Below are 23,064 nucleotides of genomic sequence, written 5' to 3' on the forward strand. Positions count from 1 at the left end.
CTTTGATCCATTTTTAGTTAATTTTTGTGTGTAGTGAAAAACAGCAGTCTAGTTTCATTCTTTTGCATGTGGCTTTCCAATTTTCCCAGCACCATTTATTGAAGAGGCTTTCTTTTCTTCATTCTATGTTTTTGGATTCTATGTTGAAAATTAGTTGCCCATTTATATGTGGGTTTATTACTGGGGTCTCAATTCTGTTCAATTGGCCTGTGTCTATTTTTCTACAAATAGCCTGATGTTTGATTATTATCACTTTGTAATATAACTTGAAATCAGCGAGTATGATATGTCTGGCTTTGTTCTTTTTTTTCAGTATGGCTTTGGCTATTTGATGTCTTTCATGGTTCCATACAAATCTGATGACTTTTTTGTTCTATTTCTTTAAAAAATGCCTTTGGGATTTTGATGGGGATGGCATTAAATCTGTATATTGCTTAAATATAAGGCCTGAAACAATAAAATTCACAAAAGAAAACAGGTACTAAACCTATGGACCTTGGTCTTAGAGAGGATTTTATGAATTTGATCTCAAAAGCAAGGGAAGTAAAAGCAAAAATAAATGAATGGGACTATATCAAACTAAAAACCTTCTGCACAGCAAAAGAAACCATAAACAAAACAAAAAAAGCAACCAACCGAGTGGAAGAAGATATTTGCAAACCACACCTCCAATAAAGAGTTAATATCCAAAATATATAAAGAACTCATTCAACTCAACAACAACAACAAAAATTCAATTAAAAAATGGGCAAAGGACCTGAGTAGACACTTCTCCCAAGAAAACATACAAATTACCAACAGATATATGAAAAGATATTCAACTTCACTAGCTATTAGGGAAATGCAAATCAAAACCACGATGAGATACCACTTCACACTTGTTAGAATGGCTATCATCTTGCAAATAATAACAAGTGTTGGAGAAGTTGTGGAGAAAAAGAAACCCTCACACACTGCCGGTGGGAATATAAATTGGTACAGCCACTATGAAAAACAATATGGAGGTTCCTTAAAAAATTAAGAATAGAGTTACCATATGACCCAGCAGTCTCTCTTCTGGGTATCTATCCAAAAATTTGAAAACATTTATTCATAAATATGTAGGTATCCCTATGTGCATTGCAGCATTATTCATGGTGGCCAAGACATGGAAACAACCAAAGTGTCAATAGATATACAATGGAATATTACTCAGCCATCCAAAAAGATGAAATACTGCTATTTGTGACAACATGGGTGGATCTTGAGAATGTCATGCTAAGCGAAATCAGTCAAATGGAAAAAGTCAAGAACCACATGATGTCACTCATATGTAGGATATAAAACTGAAAGCAACAAATGAACAAACAAGACAAACAAACAAAAAAACAGACACAGACAACAGTTTGGTGCTTACCAGAGGGAAAGGGGAGTAGAGGAGAGGCAGAAAAGGGAGATGGTAACGGAAGATTTGACTTTGGGTGGTGAACACATAATGCAGTATACAGGTGATGTACTATAGAATTATACAATTGAAACCTATACAATTTTATTAACAGTGTTGCCCCAATAAATTTAATCAAATTAAAAAAAAAGACTAATACCAAATTAGGACCACTGAGGGCTGCTAGAAGACCATAAATCTAGGCATTGTTGGGGACTTTGAGCTTTTGAGAAGGACAAAAAGATTTTAGAGTTACAGAAGGTTTCAGGGAAACAGTCACTATTATACATGATAGGTGAACATATTGTTAATATATCTTTTCAGTTTGAAAATTTGATTGTGTTATCAAAAACATTAAGATGATTAAACCTTTTGATGACCAGTATTTTCTCTTATCCTACAGAAATATGCACTGTTCAAGAGATTCACATGTAAGGATGTATGTATGCTATGTACACAAGATTTATGTGCAAGGATGTTTACCACAGATTATTGATACTAAAAAAAAAAACACCTTGAAACAAATACTTAACAATAGGGGATCTGTTTATTAATAGGTGGCACATCAACATGATGGCATACAATAGGCAGCATAATATACTAGACTCTAGAATCACTGGTCAGCACTAGTTAGGTAATCTGCCTCCTGCCATCCACTAAGGCAGCGGTTCTCAACCTTCCTAATGTCGTGACCCCTTAATACAGTTCCTCATGTTGTGGTGACCCCCCCAACCATAAAATTATTTTCGTTGCTACTCTATAACTGTAATTTTGCTACTGTTATGAATCATAATGTAAATATATTTTTGTTTTCCAATGGTCATAGGCGACCCCTGTGAAAGGGTCGTTCAACACCCAAAGGGGTCGCAACCCACAGGTTGAGAACAGCTGAGGATAGGCTTTCAAATCAGACAAACTAAGGTTTCATCCCAATTCAATCAGATACTTGCTGTGTGACTTTAATATCTCCTAATGTCAGGTTTTTCATCTGCAAAGTAGTGATAATTGTACCTACCTCATATAAATACTACAATAATTAAGTGAAAGTGTATGTTTCTAAACACTTATACACATTATCTGACTCTTGAGAAATATTATTTTATTCCATTACAAATTATGTTTCAAGTATTATTTCAGAATATGGGGAAATGCTTACAATATAATATTAAAACTATACACTGATAACAACTGCAATTGCAGCATAATTCAAATAGTCCTACAACACATTAGCATGAGTATGTTAATGCCCAACTTTTCTTTCTCATCAGCCCCTTGCTGGGTAACTGCAAGACCTCCATTCTGTCTCCCCAGTCTTCCCCAGGCATTTCTGGGGAGCCCCAGGCTATGTCTCATGTGCATTCCATTCCCACAGCATCCAGGCTACCCCTGGTGCCACCTTGTCTGGTTGAATTTCTTTGACAACCAGTCCTGTTGTTAAATGTGATCTGAAATTTTCTGTACTTCTTGGCTTTGGTACCTGACCCTAAACTGAAATAATTCTTTAACTGTCCATAGAGAATGAAGGCTGCCTGGCTCCTTATGATGTTCTTAGTAGTTATTCTCCTCTTTCATTATTTTTTTTTTGTCATTTGTGCTTCAAAATCAACATCTCCTTATAGACTACCCAATTTTAGACCGTCTTTCTTTCCTAAGTATCGTTTTGCCATGTATTGACTGCCTTGTTCACCGATGGTGACTTAATCTCTTTAATCAGATTATAAATTCCTTAGAAGTAGCTAGATTTTTTTTCCTTTAGCATCCCACTATGCGTCCAGTATAATTCTACCACAGACGTAAAGTATGAACTCAGGAAATTCTTATGAACGCAGCCTCAAAGGTGCAGTAAGGAATAAATCATGTAATAGGTAACTCTGACTCAGTCAGAGATTATTTTATGCTAATAGGGTGGACCCTTACGTGTTGGCTTTCCCCCCTTCACTCCTCATGCTATCCAGCCTGGTCTAAAAGAGTGGAAATGCAGCAAACCTCTGTTCTGGGTTCCTCTGACCTGGCAAATTCCTCCCCCACGTGAGCTGCTGAGACTGGTGAACCTGAAACCTACTTTCTTAAGGAACAAGGCAGCTAGAAGCCCTGGGGTACTGCATTCAATGTGTACTGCCCTGTATCCTTGGTCAATTTCACGTGTATCCTTTTTTCTGTTTCTTTGCTGATTTGGGGTGAAAATGAAAATAATCTTTTCCAACTTGTCATTCACACCAGGACTTCAACCTGGATCAGCCTTTGTGGTCTGACCTAGCTCACCCGATACAATTATAAATCCTTTATATACAATATCTCTTCAAATCCTCACAAAACAAGGGGTGCTGTAGCAAAGACAGTGCTCATCAATGACCCCATGACCTCCTCTACATTTCCCAGCTTCCCTTGCAAATAGCTTGTGGCCATGTGACTAGTTCTGGCCAATGGACTGGGTAGAAATAACGTATGTGTCTTTCGGGCCAAGGAAATTAAAAACTGGTATGCCTTCTCCAACGCCATTTTTCTTCTGCTATAATGACGTTGGATTGGAAGCTATTAGAGGACAGTTGTCAGACTCGCAATGGAATCTATAGGAGCAAAAAATACAATTTAATTGTGTTAAACCACTGAGATTTCACAATTTGTTACTGCAGCATAGCCTATCCTGTCCTGACTAACATAGGTGCTATTCAGAATATTTAATAACTAGTACAAAATTAGTGCAATGACCAATCAGAACAGACATTGAATATAAACAACTGATATGATCATATGAATCCATACCAGTTGAATAGCCCAGAAAACACCCTACGAGTTTATTCTGATTTTATCATTGATGAATTTGAAGTTTCAAAGAGTGTCAAGTAGCCTGCCTAAAATCAATGACATGTAAGTGATATTCAGTCCAGCTCTGTTTGATACACAGCCCACTCTCTTTCTATCTCAACACTCTGTGTCCTATTTGTTTAATGATGCCTACATTACTTCTGCAGCTCATAAAAATGTAGCCTGCAATAGAACTATCCAAATAGCTTAATTGTTTAAACCACAGTATTGAGTATTCATGAACTTGAACCCGTTCTTGCCTCTATGTAGAATGTCAGCACTATATCCCGTCTTTTAAATTTTCCTTTTGTCATTATTCATAATTAACCCTGAAACTGTATTATTTAAGTCGATATATCCAACGTTATGATATACCATATATTAAAAAGGCAAGAGAAAATTAAATGAAACGCTTGGCTTTGGGCAATGTTCTTTGGCTCCTGCTGTTCACTCTTCATTTAAATTCATGAGTCTCTTTTCTCCATGACACGATCATCATCTCCACAGCAACTGTTATATCACAAAGGACGATGCCTGTGAGTGAGAACTGATCAGCAGGAGCTGAGCAACACTTAAGCACCAGAGATTCTATTTTCATACAAATATATCTAATTATAATAAGCGAAGGAAGACATATATCATTCCTGCCTTATCACCCCACCCCCAATACAAGCAGAGCTGTTGCTACATAGTTTCTCACAGAAATAGGGTCCCTTCCACCACGGATGGCTTTAATAACAGCATGTTCTTACGTAGAGATGATATCACCTGTGACTGGAGGGCAAACCTGTGTAGACTGGAAAGCAGGCACAAGTTAAAGTCACACAGATTACTGCAGGGTTTAAGAGTAGAACTCAATGCAGAACCTGTGTTTTACAGACTGCTAATAACATTCAAACAAACAACAAAACAAAACCTCTTTAAAAGTGAAAGGAAAGAGGTGGCCGCTTAGCTCAGTTGGTTGGAACGTGATGCTAATAACACCAAGGTTGCCGGTTCAATCCCTGCATGGGCCACTGTGAGCTGTGCCCTCCTTAAAAAATAATAATAAATAAACACATAAAAATAAATTTTTTAAAAAGTGAAAGAAACAGTACAGAAGTGGTTTGTTGGCCAAGGGATAAGCATTACAAGAGCTTCCATTTCCAAAGGAAATTTGCAATGGGAGTGGTGTGGTCAGGATCTCATCACAGCAAAGACAACATGCATTCATGCATTAAATTTGAAACGGGTTTGAACACTTGAAAACACTCTTAAGATAACACTTTCACTGTCAGGCAGAATTCTCTGGAGAAGCTGAAACCATAGTACATAATGGTGATGGAGTTCAAGAGAACAATAGATGATTACTATACTCTGCCTGCGACCCACTGATTTTACATTGGTTTCATCGAGTTTAAAGTCAAATCATATTGATAATTATAATGCCCACTCTTACAGGTGACATGTGCTATTTGAAGAATACCAGTGTTGCCTCTCCCAGTAGGTGATGAGCATCTCCAGGACAGGTACCATGTTTTACATGACTACACTCTCTCCTATAATGCTCAAGACGCCCATGATAAAGAGGTACTGTAATATTGACATGACAAGGTCCTCAGATCTATAATACAGCAGGAAGAAGAATCATTGAAGTTGACACTGTCACTCTGCCCTTTTAGCGCCCAAGTTCAAAGAAGTTGGGTGGTAGGGTGACTTCCTTTCTGGATTCTTTCATCACTGGAGCACTACCAAGTGGTCTAACCCTTTAGTCTCCTAATACATTCAATGCTTTATCATCAACATCCCAAAGAGGCTCCCTCCTAGCACCTTAACTCTCTAACTCTTGTACTCTTGTGACCACATCTGACCTTTCTAGATCATCTCTTCTGTCACTTTCTGAGTGCTGGTTTCCAGACTGATAATTGTCGCTGGAGGAAGTCATGGAACTTTGGTGACATGCTTTTCTCTAAATTCACACTTTTCACCTCCCGCGCTGCTGCCCAGGAATCCTTTGAGTCATCACTGACTGATTCCTTAACACTATCTACAATAGGGATAATATTAAAAATTTGTATCTAGTATAGCAGAGGCACCAACCTCAAACTGATACTGCAGGATCTGAGAGAGGCTTCCAGCTGCACCCTGTATTTACCCTTTAATTGCTGACTGGAAGTCCTGGGAGAGAAGCTGAGGTTACCCGAGCAGCAGATATGTACCAACTGATGCAAGAGCCTGTCAATATTTTAAACAACCCGTTCAGTTGTATGGTTTGAACCAACTGCATATCATCAGTCCTATGTTCAACTATGACTTTTCCAAAAACCATCTCTCCTTTTTTCTTGCCCGCATTCAACATCAACCTTTCTATTTATTCGTTCAACAAATATTGACTGAGCACCAGGCATCCTTTTAAGTAAACAAAAAAGACAACAATCCCTACCCTTGTGGCCTTGCATTCTAGTGGGAGGTAACAGATATTAATAACAAATACAGTAAGTAAATCATATAGTGTATTTGAAGGTGATAAGAGCTATGGAAGAAAGAGGAACGAGGAGAGGGTAAGGGAATTCAGGACTGCAGAGAGCAGGGGAAGATTTTAGATATGGTGTGAGAGTTGGTGACATTGAGCAGGTGACTTGAAGATAAGGGGTGAGCCAGGTGACAGGGAGAAGCATTGAGGACAGAGGAAATGGACCACACAAAGGCTTAACTTCTAGGAATTCCTCATTATCCAAAGGTGGTTTAACTTCTATCTGCCTGCTCTGTAGAGATCAGAGTTACTGGTAAGTGATCTCTTTGGCCTCTCTTTCTTTCCATTTCTGAAACACCTTTACATTTTCTCTCTCCCTTCACATCTTAAGTAAATGAGTGTTCCCTCCTTCCAAGGGCTTCTGCTTTCTCATATCCTCCCCCAGGAGAATGCTTACCCTTCTTTCCATCATCTATTATACAATCTCTTTGCCTTTTGTATCTTCAGATAAATTACTTGTAAAAACACCATGTCACTTAGGCTAAATGTTTCTTCTCATTATAGGCTATTTCTTCCATTTGAAATCAGGTGTCTTTGATTTCCTCACTACAGGTATTGTCTTTAACCTCTGACTTACGCCTTTTGCTCCCTTCAAACAACTTACCATATTCTCCCATGTATAAGACGCACCCTTTTTCAAAAAATTTGGGGTCTAAAAACTGGGTGCGTCTTATACAGTGGTTGTAGATCGTTGTCCAGTCATTTAAGAAGTGTGGCATTTCAAATGCCATGGATGGAGCTGAGGATGAGGTAATATATGAAGACAGTGATTTGTCATCAGATGCATGAGGACAAGCTAATGGTTGGGAGTTTTGACAGTGATGAGGAGTTGTATGAATTTTATGATGAATAAAACTTGAGTTCAATAACTCTATGTAATACATTTTTTTTCAAATTTCAGGCCCCAAAATTAAGGTGCATCTTATACATGGGAGCGCCTTATACATGGGGAAATACAGTAAACTGATCTCTTCTAAAATCACACTGCAACTTGACCCTGAGGCCAGAGCTTGTCCACAGCTCTGTCAGTTGACAGTTATCATTGTCCAGGGAAGATTGGTTTGGAAAGGATTATTTACAATTACTTACATTAAAATCAGCTTTCAATGTGTGGAAGTTGTAAATCTTAAAACTCTGTTTGGTTTTTTTTTTTATTGTGGTAAAATATAAGTTACATAAAACTTACCATTTTAACCATTTTTAAGTGTATAATTCAGTCATTAAGTACATTCACAATGTTGTGCAACCGTGATCACTATACACTTCCAAAACTTTTGCATCATCTCAAACAGAATCTCTATACCAATTAACCAATAACTCCCCATTCCCCTCTGTCCCTCAGTCCCCGTAACCTCCACTCTACTTCCTGCCTTGAAGAATTTGACTATTCTAGGTACCTCATATAAGTATTTGCCTGTTGTGTTTGGCTTATTTCTCTTAGCATAATATTGTCAAGGTTCATCCATGTTCTATCATATATCACAATTTCATTCCTTTTTATGGCTGAGTAATATTCCAGCATATGTATACACCACATTTTGGTTATCCATCTGTTGATGGACATTTGGGTTGTTTCCACCTTTTGGCTATTGTGAATAATGTTTCTTTGAACATTGTTGTGCAGTATCTGAGTCCCTGCTTTCAATTCTTTGGAGAGAATATACCTAGGAGTGGAATTGCTGATCACATGGTAATTCTGTGTTCAACTGTTTGAGGAACCACCAAACTGTTTTCCATGGGAGTTGCACCATTTTACATTTCCACCGGCAATGCCTAAGGATTCCAATTTCCCCACATTCCCATGAACACCTGATATTTTTCGTTTTTTGATAAATGCCATCCTAATGGGTTGAAATGGTATCCAATCGTGTTTTTAATTTGCATTTCCCTATAACTAGTGACGTTGAGCATCTTTTTCATGTGTTTGTTGGCTATGTGTGCAGCTTCTTTAGAGAAATGTCTATTCTAGACCTTTCTATTCCTGACACATCTTTACATTTTTTAATTGGGTTTTTTTTGTTGAGTTGTAGGAGTTTTTTATGTAGTCTAAATATTAATCCCTTATCAGATATGTTGCAGATATTTTCTCCCATTCTGTATATTGTTTTTTTACTCTCTTGATAATGTCCTTTGATACAAAAAAAGTTTTAAATTTTTGATGTTCATTTTATCTATTTTTTCTTTTGTTGCCTGTGCTTTTAGTGTCATATCCAAGAAATCATTGTCAAATCCAATGGTATGGAGATTTCTTCTGCGTCTTCTAAGAGCAAAACGTCATTCTTACTTACAAATCTAGTAATTTAAAACATAAAAGATCACTTTTACTTGTTATTAAGTTAATATTCAATTAATTATAAGTTTAAAAAGATTAAATTCCCCTAAAACATTTTAAACTACGTTTTTAAATTTTACATAACCTTCACAGGTTTCAAATATCTGACAGAATAGACTTTCAAACCTAAAAAGCATAATTTATCTAAACACTTAAATAACCAACAGACACATACAGGTTGTCTCAATAATTACAACACATATCCTGAAACTCATATTCTGTACATTTGAGCAATATCATCATTTTCTGCACATTCTCAGGGTTGCAGAATCACTTATCCAACCAAAGGCGGCATATTTTACATCATACTTGGCTTAAAATTTGGGGCTAAAAATGTGCTGTAGATTTAGACCTGTCAGAGGTTCTGAACCTGGGGGCAGTTCCTGAGCCCTTTCTTAGAGTAACAGCACTCTCCTGCCTACCCATTTTCTTGCAGCCTAATAAGTAGATAGAAAACACAGATCTGAGCTCAGAAAGGAAACTAGAAATCGAGGGACAGATTGGAAAGTCCTTGTCAAAACAGAGTTGAGGTTGCTGAAGATCCCACGTGAGGGAGGATATGCCCTCAGACCCTTTTTTCTTTTAAGCAAGCAACATTGTTTACAACCTTAATTACCTATTGTGACTTTATAAGACTCTCTTTTCTGCCGGATTGGATGCTGTATTATTTTCTTGTGTTTCTTTTGGCCTCCCTTTTATTGGCAGACTCCCTAAATTTAGGAAGCTTTAACCAGTATTGGCTGTCCTCTTTTTTGGAAACTGTTTGCTTGCTTTATGAGGCTAGTCTCCTGGATTTCCTTTCGTCTATCTTCACTGCCTTTTTTGTTCCCTGATCTGTTAGCTCTTTCTTCTTCCCAGCACTGCATAAAGGTGAGCAATCCCCAAGGTTCAGAGCAGAGATTTCTAGTTCTCTCCATGTCCTCTCTCCATTGGAACCTTCAGCAACTTCAACTTGAACTCTCAGCCTTTGAGCAGGACTTTCCAATCCGTATCTCTAGTTCCAGTTTCCTTTTGAGCTCAGATCTGTGTTTTCTCTCTACTGCTAGAAATTGGCACTTAGGTGTCTTGCCTTTCATTCACATTCAGCTGATCTGAAATAAATATGTTTATCCTTTCCATGAACTAACACCCTCTCTGACCTTCCCTTACTGGTACTAGGTCCAAGACTTGAAAAGTGGTGGCCTTAGAAAAAGAGAGAATTTGGGATTTTAGGGGCAAGAGCAGTAGTAGGGATGATGGAATAAAATTAACATACCTAGAATAGAATCTTCAGAGGGAATACAACAAAGCATCAGCGCTTACAGGTTGCATTCTCAGTTGGTGGCTACGTGTCCTGCTAAATTGGGTTGCTCTGGATAAGAGTTGCCTCGAACCAAATTAAAGCTCTGTAACTGCATTTGTTGGGGAGGGAGGACGTTCCGGGTGGGCTAAAGCTTTTCCCACTAATTAATAAAACAGAGCTTGAGTTTTTCTTTTCAGAAGCATCCAAGCTAACCCACTGACTTCAGGGTCACGGCTCCCTGAACTGTAACGCTGAGAGTTCTGTTCTACTCAAGCACCCTGGAGATTTATTTCTTTGATTCCTTTCTCTCCATCACTTCTTATATTCAGTCTGGCACCAACTCGGATTTTCGTTCTCTAATATGTCTCTCAGGTGTGTGTTATTTTCCACTCCTTCAATCATCGTGGGGTCCGGATTCTTATGACCTCATTCTTGAAGTACTTTGGCCAGTATTTGCTGTTCTTTTTGCCAGTGGTCTTTCTCCCTCCAATGATCAAGTCTTGTGGTCAAAAGGACCACAAAGTAAGCTAGTCCAAAGTCCATATAACTCTTATATCACTTCCTCGGTGTCTCTTACTACTCCTTTAGCCTGGGATAATTACTCTGTCTCAAGCACATCGATGAAGCTGAGTACCATATTACTCCTTTTCTTCAAAAACCTCCCATGGGTTTTCCAGAGTAAAATTTGAACCCCTGACCTCATATTTAAGTAAAGCTCATTAATATAACAGTGATCAACTTCTTTAACCTCATACCTCATCAAAGCCCCTCCACCACCCACAGTAGACGACTTACAGTTCCTCAAATACGCTATGCTTATCTTCCCACCTGGTTCTCTCTACCCTAGAATGTTCCATCCTCTGTTTACAAAATCCTCCTTATTCTTCAAGGTCTCAGGCTCAAATGCTCCTTGTTTGAAATCGCCTCCTCCCCTCTGCTCCCGTAGCATTTCATCTATCTTATGCAGGAGAATAATAGCTTTACAAATAGCTGTGCATGTTTATCTCCTTCAGAAAACTGTGAGCTCCTTGAGGATGTATATTATGTGGTACTTTTGTTTTCCTGAGAAATTGTGAATTTCTTATTCTCCCAACTTGCTGCTTTTCAGACATTTTGGTTGGCCTTACACATGGCAACGTGTTTTTATATAATTATTAATGAAACATTCCATCTCTAGCCTGCACTAGCAGCATGGGGGCTGCAAGACTGAACTCTTGGCGCAAATGATACATTGGGAGTGATGACTCTCGTGATGACAATACCACTGCTTTCCTGGCACAGAACTGCAGTGGGGTAAACTATAACTTCTAGTGCCTGATGGTGGCAACGCTTTTCTTATTCGATCTCCCTGTGGGACATGGTTTTGGGCATTCTTTCTAAGAGTTTAGCTTTGAGCCTAGTGTTCTAACCATCTCAGCCTTCTGCGAACTAGCTTGTACCCTTTAATAAAACTCCTTTTCTACTCAGGCAGTTTCTGTTGCTTACCACCAAGAACACTGACTGATAGATATCCCTTAATTCTCCATAGACCAACCAAGTCAGGATCATAATATTTAAAAAGATGTTAAATGTTAATAATATTTAACAAACTGAAGGCTCAGGGATAATACAATGAAAAGAAAACGCTAAAAGTAACCTGTCACAGGGGCTGGCTGAGTGGCTCAGTTGGTTAAGAGCTCGCTCAAGAGTGCGAGCTCTGAACAACAGCAGTTCGATTCTCGGCCCGAGCTGAGCTGCCAACAGGTGGCAGGATGGCTCAGCTAAAAAAAAAAAAAAAAAAAAAAAGAAAAGTAACCTGTCACAAGCTACTAGATAATTGTTGCTCTCAGGGCCTACAAGCTCCTAGGGAGAACTTCACAGGCCTTTGCTTCTAGTTTCTGATGTAACTACATGTGCAGAAGCTAGCTTTACCCCTACCAGGGCAAATTGTCCTAAAGCCCACAAAACTTTTAGGGACCCATGAAAATATTTTAATTTTTTTAAATAAAAATTTTACAAGGATATAATTATAATAAATATATGTAAATGATAATAAAACATGCAATAATGAATCCAGCCTGGATTAGCTAGCACAGTCATAAAATAAACTGTGCATGTATGTGTATAGAGAAGAATAATGAAATAAAAAATAGAACTACATATACACAGTCAACTGAATATTTACAAAGGTGCTAAGTGAATTCAGTGGGATACGGGAGTCTTTTAAACAAATGGTGTTGGAACAACTGGTAAATGTACAGAAAAAAATAAAACCTTGAATGCTTGCTTCAGCAGCACATATACTAAACTTGGGATGATACAGAGAAGATTAGCATGGCCTTTGCACATGTGTTCTCACCACACAAAGAATAGTAACTATGTGAGGTGATAGATATGTTAATTAGCTTGATTGTGTTAATATATTTACCATGTATATGTATATCAAATCCTTTCATTAGAACAATCTAATTAAAAAATGGGCAAAAACCTGAAGAGACACCTCACCCAAGAAGATATATAGATGGCAAATAAGCATCTGAAAAGAGAATCAGTATCACATGTAATTAAGAAATTGAAAATTAAAACAATAATGAGATACCACTACACAGCTATTAGAATGGCAAAATCCAAAACACACACACCAAACGCTGGTGAGGATGTGGAGCTACAGGAACTCTCATTCTTGCTGGTGGGCATCAAAACGGCACACCCACTTAGGAAGACAGTTTGAAAGTTTCATTCAAAACGAAACATATTCTACCATATGATCCAGCCATTGTGCTCCTTGATATTTACCCAAATGAGTTGAAAAGTCATGTCTACACAAAAACCTGCACACAGATGTTTGTAGCAGCTTGATTCATAACTGCCAAAACTTGGAAGCAACCAAGGTGTCCTTCAATAGGTGAATGTTTACATAAACTGTGGTATGTCCAGACAATGGAATATTACTCAGCGTTAAAAAGAAATGCGCCACCAAGCCATGAAAAGACATGGAGAAACCTTAAGTGCATATTACTAAGTAGAAGTAGCCAATCTGAAAAGGCTACGTGTCATATGATTCCAGCTACATGACATTCTGGAAAAGGCAAAACTGCAGAAGCAGTAGATCAGTGGTTGTGAGGGGTTAGGGGGAGGGATGAATAGGCACAGCACACAGGAATTTGAGGGCATTGAAACTGCTCTGTATGATACTGTAATGGTGGATACATGTCATTTTACATTTGTCCAAACCCACTGAATGTATAACGCCTAGAGCGAACCCTAATGTAAACTATGGATTTTGGGTGATGATGATGTGTCATCGGTAATGATGCATTCGTTGATTGTAGTAGATGTCCCACCCTGGTGCAGGATGTTGATAGTGGGGGAGGTTGTGCATATGAAGAGGTGGTGGGTACACAGGAATTCTCTATACCTTCTGATCAATTTTTCTGTTAACCTAAAACTGCTCTTAAAAAAAAGTCTGTTTAAAAATGCAAATCATAAACTGAGCAAAAATATTCTTAATACGTATAGCTCATAAAGAACTTACATCATAATAAATAAAGGACTCCTACAAATAAAAAATAAAATGATAAAAAACCAATTAAAAGATAGGCAAAAGACTTGAACAGACATTTCACAAAAGTAGACATACATGTAGCCAATAAGCACAGAAAAGATACTCAACATCATTAGTCATCAGGGAAATATTAATTAAAAGCATGCTGAAATTCCACTTCACGCCCAATAAAATGGCTAAAACCAAAAAGACTGACAACATTAATTGTTGCCAAGTATGTCATACAAGTGGAACTGTCATATGCTGCTGGTGGGTGTATAAAATGATACAGCCCCTTTGCACAACTGTTTGGGAGCTTGTTATAAAATTATACACCTACCTAACGACAGAGCAATCCACTCCTAGGTATCTATCCAAGAGAATGAAAATACATATTCACAAAAACTTAACCAAGAATATTAATAGCAGCTTTATTTCTAACAACCAAACACTGGAAGCAAATACAAATGTCCATCAACAGGAGTATGAATTTTTTTTAAATGTTATATATTTATGCAAAGGACAATTACTCAGTAATAAAATGGAATGAATTAATACAACAATATGGAAGAATTGCTAAAACATTGCAGAGTAAATAAATCAGACAGAAAAGAAAACTTATTGTATAATTCCATGGTATAATTTAAGAGCAGACAAACTTACCCATGGTGATAGAAATTAGAATATAATTGCCTATTTGAGAAGGGAGATTGACTGAAAGAAGACATGAGGGGGCTTTCTAGGGGAGATGTAAGTATCTTATATCTTGATTGGGGTGTTGGTTACATGAACACATACACTTGTTAAAACTCATCCAGTTATACATGTAATAGATGCTGTATCTCACTGCATGAAAATTTACATCCATAAGAAATGTGACCATAAAATTACCTTAAGCTGGTTAAGCAAGATACGTCATTTATGAATGTTTTTCATTTTCTTTCCCCCTGATGACTAGAAGAGTGTTCAGAACACACTGAGTGCTCAATACATGTAGGAGTTAAACAAACGAACAAATTGTTTTGGCAGTTAATTCTTACTGTAAATTCAGTTAATTTCCTACTGAAAATTCCTTACAAAGAGAGGGACCTTCCTTTTGTGCTTTTCGTAGGCTATCAATGATTGCTCTAGCTTTGAGCAAATTAACTCTATTTGGCAGTCAATCTACATGTATGTGTGCACATGTGTGTGTCTCTATGGTATACTCAATTGTCTTGGGTTGTTCTCTTGTGATAGAAACTATCTAAATTAACTAATTATTTTTAAAAGATTTGTCTTATCACATAAATGTGTAGTAAAAATAAACTGAAAAGTAAATCACAAGTACTTTTGAGAAAGACATCTCAGTTAATGATTTTCAAGACATTTTCCCCTCAAACATAGAAGAATAACTGTAAAGTTATTCCATATTGTGTATATTTTTTTGTTCCATGGCAGTTTCTAATCTAAAGCATTATGATGAGAAATGTTTTCTCCATTATTAATTTCAAAGTTTTGAAAAAAAAGATTATATAACTATAGATTGCTAATTCATGTTAGGCTAATGTGGAAAAAATGGTGGGGTTTTTTTTTCTTAGATGTACATCCTTAAAATGAAATTACTTTCAACACTTACATGTGACTTGAAAGAATAGATTTTTTTTTTAAAGCTTCAGTGAAAAAAATCAGACAGCAGACAGAGATGTGTTATGGAATTCCTGCTATTAAAATGCGATGTCTAAATTACAGATGAGAATGAGCAAATGGGGATGTGTAAATGTTCACATTTGCATATCAGAGCCAAATTTTTCTAGACTGTTTTGCTTTAGATTAGGTAAAAGTTACTCAGAAAACCTTACATCTTTCTCAAAATGAAAATAATTGTGTTTCAAAAGCCAGAAGTTTCAACAACTTCCAGGTTAGGAAATGAAGTCCCAGTTAATTTGAAAAGATGATCAGAGAACTTTTTACTTTATTATCTGACGAACATAAAAGGAAACTTCTGAACCACCTACAAGTTCTTACTCTCTACTTTCAAGTCGAGGTCACATTCCTCTCCCCTGTCCCTCATGGGATGGCCTCCTCCACTGAGCATACATCTGGTTTGAATTCCCGCCATATGTGATAAATCAATGCATAACAGATAATAAGTTTGGAAGGCTGTATTCCTATTGGTTGTGGCTTGTATTCTTTTAGCTTTTTCAAGTCTAATGATTTTTCCATCTCAGCTTATCTGTGGTATAGTAATAAGAGAAGGCCCCAAACACAGAATGTACTTTAGAACCAAGAGCTTATCTCCAAAGGCAATCAGCAGGGAACTTGAACTAATATCCCTGATACTGCTGTGTCTTTATGGGCTTTGAAAACTGAACCCACCATTTCACAGCTTCTTATGCTATGGTCCTGTTTGTCCAATTATGTTTCATAATTGGGGATTATTACTAAAGTATAACGGATATTCACTATTTGGATTACTCATACATTTATTCTTTTATTTTAGTACAAATATGCAAAACAATCTAGCTCCATTTTTATTAGTTACAACAGAGCCTCCAATTGTGGGAAGGCAATTTAGAATAGTGGTTACGGATATGGATTTGTCTACCGTATTACTTGAGGTGACTTTGGCAAATATTAAAATGCTTTAAACCTCTATTTTCTAATCAAAGAAAATGGTAATAATGATGGTAGAACCCTCACAGGGCTGTTGTACGGATGAAATGAGATAATGCTTATACAGTACTTAGCACATACCTGACACTTACAGAGCTTGTGAGGTTGTTGGCTATTAGTACAGTTGTGGATTTACCTACAACTCTTCTAGTTTCCAGAATTCAAGCTAATATTGTCAAGACAGGAGCCCTCTGAGAGATGCTGTTCCACAGTGTGTAATTAGCAATGGTCCTCAAGGGAGAGCTATGTTATTGCCTTGCTCTTAGTCACCTCCCCACACTTGGTATGTGTCTGTCTCCCCTACTAGACGCTGGGTTCTGTAAGGATAGGGCCTATGTCTGACGTCTCTTAATTACTGAGTCTGGTAAATTGTAGACTCTTGCTAAGGGAATGTATAAATGAGCATGTATGCAAATACACTGGAAACATTAATTTTAAATTTGAGTCATTTATACGGTTGGAAGTAATTTTCTAAAGGATAGTTTCTTTTAACTGGGTCTAGTAAAGCAGTGTAGCTATTATAGCTACAAATAGGAGGACACTTAACAATTACATATCGTTCTTTGTTTACATTTCAAAGAGGGGGTCCTGTTCAGGCATTTTATGGTTGAGATACCTATTAGGCATCCAAGTAGAGGGGCTCATTAGGGAGTTGGACATATGTTTGGAAAGGTCCTGAAGTTTCCAGAAACTTAGAGAAGTCTGTTAAGTTTGGAGAAAATTGGGAGCTGTCAACATGTGGGTAAAACTTAGAGCCATGTGACTGATTAAGGCTATAGATTATAAATTTAAATTTATAATTTAGGTTATAAGTTAAGAAAAGAGGTCCTAAGATTAAACCTTGGGACATTTCAAACTTAGAGTTTGGGGTGATGATGAGAAGCCACAAAAGAGACTGAACTGGAGAGGGTCAGAGGGTCAGAGGGTCAGAGAAATTGGGAGAACCAAGAGAAAGCCAATCATCCATGTTTAGCTCTCATTGTCCCTGCTCTTATCATCCCATTCTCTGATTCCTCCCATCTGTCTCAGGAGCTTTTTCCAATTTTGGTGCTCTATTTGGAAAACGTAGTTTTCCTAACTGACCCTCTGCTTCTCATGACCCTCACTCAGTAATTTTCTGTTTTGCATATGTCTTCAGATTTGGTCTACCTAAAACTTGAGGTATTAGAGTCAAGGTCAGGGGTGTCCCTATACCAGCCTCAGCTCACATCAGTCGTGTTGCACCACCATGCCCTTATTCCTCACCTTACTTGCATCCTCTCAATTAGAGGAAGAGAGATAGCTACTCTTGGTGTTCTTGGCTTCAGGCCCCTTGATTCAACTTTCAACCCCTCACATTTATCCTGAACCCTGGTTTCCTGGACTTCCTCCTTGTTTGTGCATTGTACTCTTGCTCCAGCGCTGGGCATCTTGCCACTTTGGACAAACAACCTGTCTTTTTCAGCCAGTCTCTGAGTCTCTCTACTTCTTCACAACCCCATACCCACTCTATCCCATATTTGGTGGCTAGTGTCCTTGCTATGACCCCTTGGGTCATTTGAGCCATATTTGGAGGGAGGTCAAGTCTCTTGAACCCAGTTTAATATATTGCCCAACCTTTTTACCATGTGATAATCTCCAAGAGTCTGGAAAATAAAAATTCCCTAGAATAGAGTTGTATAAGATAGAAAATGCAAACATTTGATTCTCAACCTACAATTGGTACTTGCTTCTAGCAATCACATGCTAAATCAGTAGAATTTCTTGAGAGAGTACTAAGGAGTCTAATTAGCAAATAACACCTCATATTTCCCCTAGAGGCTACGGGATATAAATCAGTAGGAGGAGATAGAATCCCAAGATAATTATATGGGTCCTAGGACTCTTTTAAAGGGTTGCTATTTGAGGGATATATAATCATTGGTTGGTTCCTGTTTAGACTAAATTCTTAATAAGTAGGGTTAAAATGTTTAGGGGTACATTGATTGAGGTCTAGTAATAAGCCATTTAATCCCTGATTTTCAAGGCCACTATACAACTAGATCTCTAGAAACTAAGTAAAGAGTTCCCAAGTTGTAGTTTTTCTGTTTGTTTTGGCTGATGATGACTGATCTAGAACAGCTGTTTTCTTTACCCCAGTCCTTCAGTTAACAATAGGTAGGCATGCACTGAAATTTTCACTCATTTTTATGAGATAAGTTTACTTTTTATATGTAATCGTATCTTTACAGCTTTTATAATAAAACACATTTTATTCCACTGTGAAACATTCAAACAATACAGAAATTAAGAAATAATTTAGGAACTAAAAGTCCTCAAAAGTCCTTCTTTCCATAAGTATAATCCTGCTTAATAGTTTGGTGGACTATTTTTGTATTACAAAAATGGTATGTATTGTACATATTGCTGAGAAACTTGATTCTTTACTTGATATCTCTGATATCTTTCTATGTCAGTACTTGTAGGTCTCATTATTTTTAACAGCTATGTGGTGCAATACTGTATGAATGTACCAAAATTTATTTAGCTAAAAATGTGGGTTATATTCAGCTAAAAATGTGGGTTATATTCAGCTTTTCACTAATACAGCAAAGCAAAAATTAACATGCATGTATATATTTCTTCACACACTTGTTTGAGTACTTCTGTAGGATACATTCCTGGAATTGGATTTCTTAGGCTAAAAAAAATACTTAGAATTTTGAGAGATGGCTACCAAATTTCCCTGTTAAGAGGTTGTGTCATTTTTCATACATTTCAATAATGTATGTGATATCTGTGTTTATAAACATGGATCAACAATGAGTATTACAATTGTGTGAACATGGTAGGTAGAAAACTGCCTTTTCAAATTTGCATTGTCTAAATATTCTTGTATGATTAAACTAGATATTATTTTGTCAAATATATAAGTATTTTTAATGACTACATTTTAAAATTTGCGGGTCGGCCAAGTGAAGCGATGGTTAAGAACTGGCTTGGGATGCCAGAGGGCCCTGGTTCGGATCCCACATATGAGGGCCAGTGACACTGCCCTCCACAGCTAAGATGCTGAACAACAGCTCAACCTGGAGCTGGGCTGCCATGAGTCACCCGCAATGGTGTAGGCTGCAGCCCCTGTGGCAGTGGGTTGCCATGGGCTACCGTGTGTAGCCAGCAGCCAGCGTGAGCAGCCAGCAGCCGCAGTGAGCGGCCAGCAGCCGCAGTGAGCAGCCGTCCAGAAGCCGGCGACTGATCTGCCTCACCCAGGAAGAGCACAATATGGTACCAACTTGGGCCAGTGAAGCAACGTCCTCCACAACTAGATTGAAGAACAAAAGGACAGCAACATGTCTGTTCCCCTTCCCCAATTCCCCAGCACTGTTCCCATCCCCCCAATTCCCCAATAAAAATCTTTAAAAAAAATCGCAATTATCTTCATTATTTAAAAGGATACCAAATGTATCTTAGGAGCAAGGCATATACATATACATATACATATATATATTACATATACATTACATTGTGTCAAGTGCTAGGACCCACATAAAGATGAATAAGGACTGGTATTGAAAGATGAATAATGGCATAAACTCATGCTACCTTCACTCTGGTGGGGTGGAGGATGGTGCTTGCGCACTACTAATCTAAGCAAATGAATAGAAGAGAAAGATGATGTGGTTTGAGAACTAGTCAAATTTCAAGTTCCAGTTGGAATATTAGGATTAACGTATATCATTTAAACTTTTACTCTTGCTATAAAATGTTAGAGTGTTTTGACAGAATTATTTAAAATCAACATCCAAGTATAGCTCTTCTTGGAAGTCCACCAATAACAAACTCTTGTGTTGGTCATTGTATTTCTTTGGATAGCTGCAATAATATCACATGACTTTCCTACTATGTGGCTTCTCCTGACTCAAGGTCATTCCTGGAGTGTTCAATGCCAAAGCTAGCAATCTCATTGCTTCTCTGTTCTTTTCCACTAAAGAGCACTGTATTTGCTGTGTTTGTTGATAGAGATGGTTCTTTTTCTGTACCATGAATGGCATGGCGTCCATGAATAATGTTTGTGACATCTTCTTGTAATGCAGTTTGTTTTCACTATGTGTCAAGCCCCAAGCTCAAGGCTGGGGTGAAAATATGGTGAAGCCTAATTAAACAGCTAAGTCAGGGAATGAATAGGTTGGCAAATAGCTAAGAACTGGACCATGTAGAAGAAGGGACGGCTGTGTTGAGGTCCGGCCCACAGGAGCATTTCAAATTTTAGGGAAGGGTCAAAGCATGGCAGCTAATGTGATGAAGTCCAAGAGTGAGGCCTGGAGGATAAGGATGTGGAAATGTGAAGAAGTCAAAGAATTGGAAATACACTTAACTATGAACATGGATACTGTTCCAAAGCAAGAACTAATTAAATCAGAATAAGAATGAGAGTGGGAGAGGAGCACAACAAGGTGAGTTAAGGCCACCCATTTGTCCTTAACAGGGTATGGTGACAAGAAGGTTTATTTGCAGCTACCCTTATCCTATCTTGCTCCATATGTGGCAGACTTCATAATTCTTAAGGATGATCATATAAGCATGGCCTATGAAATGAGTTTATTTATAAAAAATGATATAACAAAAATTTTCTACAGACAGACAAAAATCCTTAGAAAATCTCTCTTCCCGGATGTAACACATCAAACTAGTTTTCTAGGTTGACCAGAATGGTTTTTCAGATTTACCTAAATTATAACCTACTTTAGTATGTTATTCAATGTATTTTTAAATATTGGGTTGTCGGAAAAGTCGTGACACATTTTTGCAATGAAAAACATACAAAAAATACGTCATGACTTTTCTGACAACCCAATAGTTTGCTTTTGGGAAGTATATAATGCTAACGAGTCAGCAGATGGATACTGCAAAGGTTTCCAGATCTTGATGTAGTCTAAAATAAAAGAAAACTTTCTTTGTATGGGTAGGATTTGGCAGTTCTTTTAAATTCTTTACTAAAAAAACATTTCCTAGAAATGTGTTAGATAAGTGATAGCTTTACCCTTCACTTTCTCATCCCACAAAAACCGTTCTAGCACCACACTTGTTTTAAGTGGAAAAAATGTAAATGTCCACAAAGACAGTTTGAGTGAACTGTAACTCGCTGTAAATATTTTGCACTCTTCGTCTTTACTTCCCCACTGGGATCATTCAGCCTTCTTTCCCAGGGAAGTTTCCATTTTAGCTCTGAGTTTCGATCTTAATTATCTATTCCTTGTTCGTTTTTAGGATGATGTTCCTAGATCAACGACAAGGCACAAATCAAATCTCATCTCTTGCAGTAAACATTCTGAAGGGGAAAAAAACCCCTACAACGTTTGTGTGAATGCAATAAACTTTCTTCATATTAGAAAACTAAAGCCATGAATTCTTCAATCATATTTTATTTTATATTTGAAGTTTGATATCACAATAGTATCTCCCATTCATGCACTCCATCATTACTGCAAAGAAACAGTTGGCTATTTGTGCTGCATCAGAATGAAAACTTTTATTCATTTTTTTGACTTTTCAAACACATGATAGTTCATTATTTTAATAAAATGCACTAACAGATGTTAGGCAGAATGTGGCCACATCTGGGACCTATAAAATGCCATTCCAAGTCTCCATGGGAGGGACATAGCAATGTTGTGTAGTTCTCCCCAAAAGTCTAACTAGCCCATCTCATTTAATCTGTTTTACTCCTTTAAGTTGAACACTTAAAAGTAGTACCAATTATTTTCATTGTCTTGGGAATATAAAAAGGAATAATGAACTAAACATTAAGGAAAGTGCCACAGAAGGAAACACGCTATGCTGAAACAAATGAACTTCACTAAAGCTTGTGGCTAGAGCTATATATTTTTTTAGCTGAAGAGGTTGTAAATCTTGAGTTGCCTGCTTCCTGAAGCCACCTTAAATTATAATTCCCTTTAGGCCTTTCTACAACATCCCTACTTAACTTGACCCTTTCAAAGAAATCACAACACATCTCAAAGTTACTAGCTAAAGATATTTTGGTAGAAGATACATTTGACAATAATATAAATATATATATATATAGATGGTGATTAAACCCAAGATATTTCAGTCTTCTAACTTTTAGTTTTCATTTTGTTTTGTTTTCTTAAAGCAAGTTTCCTAAGAAAACAAAAACAAAACCTGCTGATTTTCTGTCAACGGATCAGGTTCAAAGTATACTGTTATATTTAGCATCATCTCTAGCTTCTTGAAAATAGACCAAAATGAAGATGGGAATAAATACTAGTGCTGAGAGGAAGCTCTGGAGATGTTTGTCTCATATACTGCTTACCAAATAGAAAGAAAAAAAATGCTGGAATTGTGTATGCAGCACAGAGCCAGGAGGCACATGTGGCTTAATGAAAAGTATCGTGGACGTGGAGTCAGATGACTTAGGTTTGAGCCTTAGCCACTTTGAGCTTAATGTGACAGAAGTCACATTTCCCTTGTCTATAAAGGAGGAATAATACCTGCAAGGATTGTTTTGAAGATTCAGCGAAATAATGGATATAAAAGTGCTCTATAATCTGTGATA

The 23,064-nt window shown here is 37.4% G+C and overlaps 1 protein-coding gene across 2 annotated transcripts in view; it reads left to right on the top strand.

Annotated features, from left to right (window-relative positions):
* Positions 1-23,064, top strand: part of RNF2 (ring finger protein 2) — a 74,455-nt gene that overhangs the window by 12,115 nt on the left and 39,276 nt on the right. Inside the window, exon 3 of one of the 2 annotated variants that reach the window (XM_019635491.1) lies at positions 5,669-5,736. The exons of the other annotated variant lie outside the window; for it this stretch is intronic. Coding sequence (XP_019491036.1) covers positions 5,718-5,736 — 19 coding nt within the window. The 5' untranslated portion in view covers positions 5,669-5,717. The remainder of the gene's footprint in view (positions 1-5,668; positions 5,737-23,064) is intronic. 2 annotated transcript variants of the gene reach the window in all.

The sequence above is a fragment of the Hipposideros armiger genome, unplaced genomic scaffold (assembly GCF_001890085.2).
Source record: "Hipposideros armiger isolate ML-2016 unplaced genomic scaffold, ASM189008v1 scaffold_22, whole genome shotgun sequence".
NCBI classification, from domain to species: Eukaryota; Metazoa; Chordata; class Mammalia; order Chiroptera; family Hipposideridae; genus Hipposideros; species Hipposideros armiger.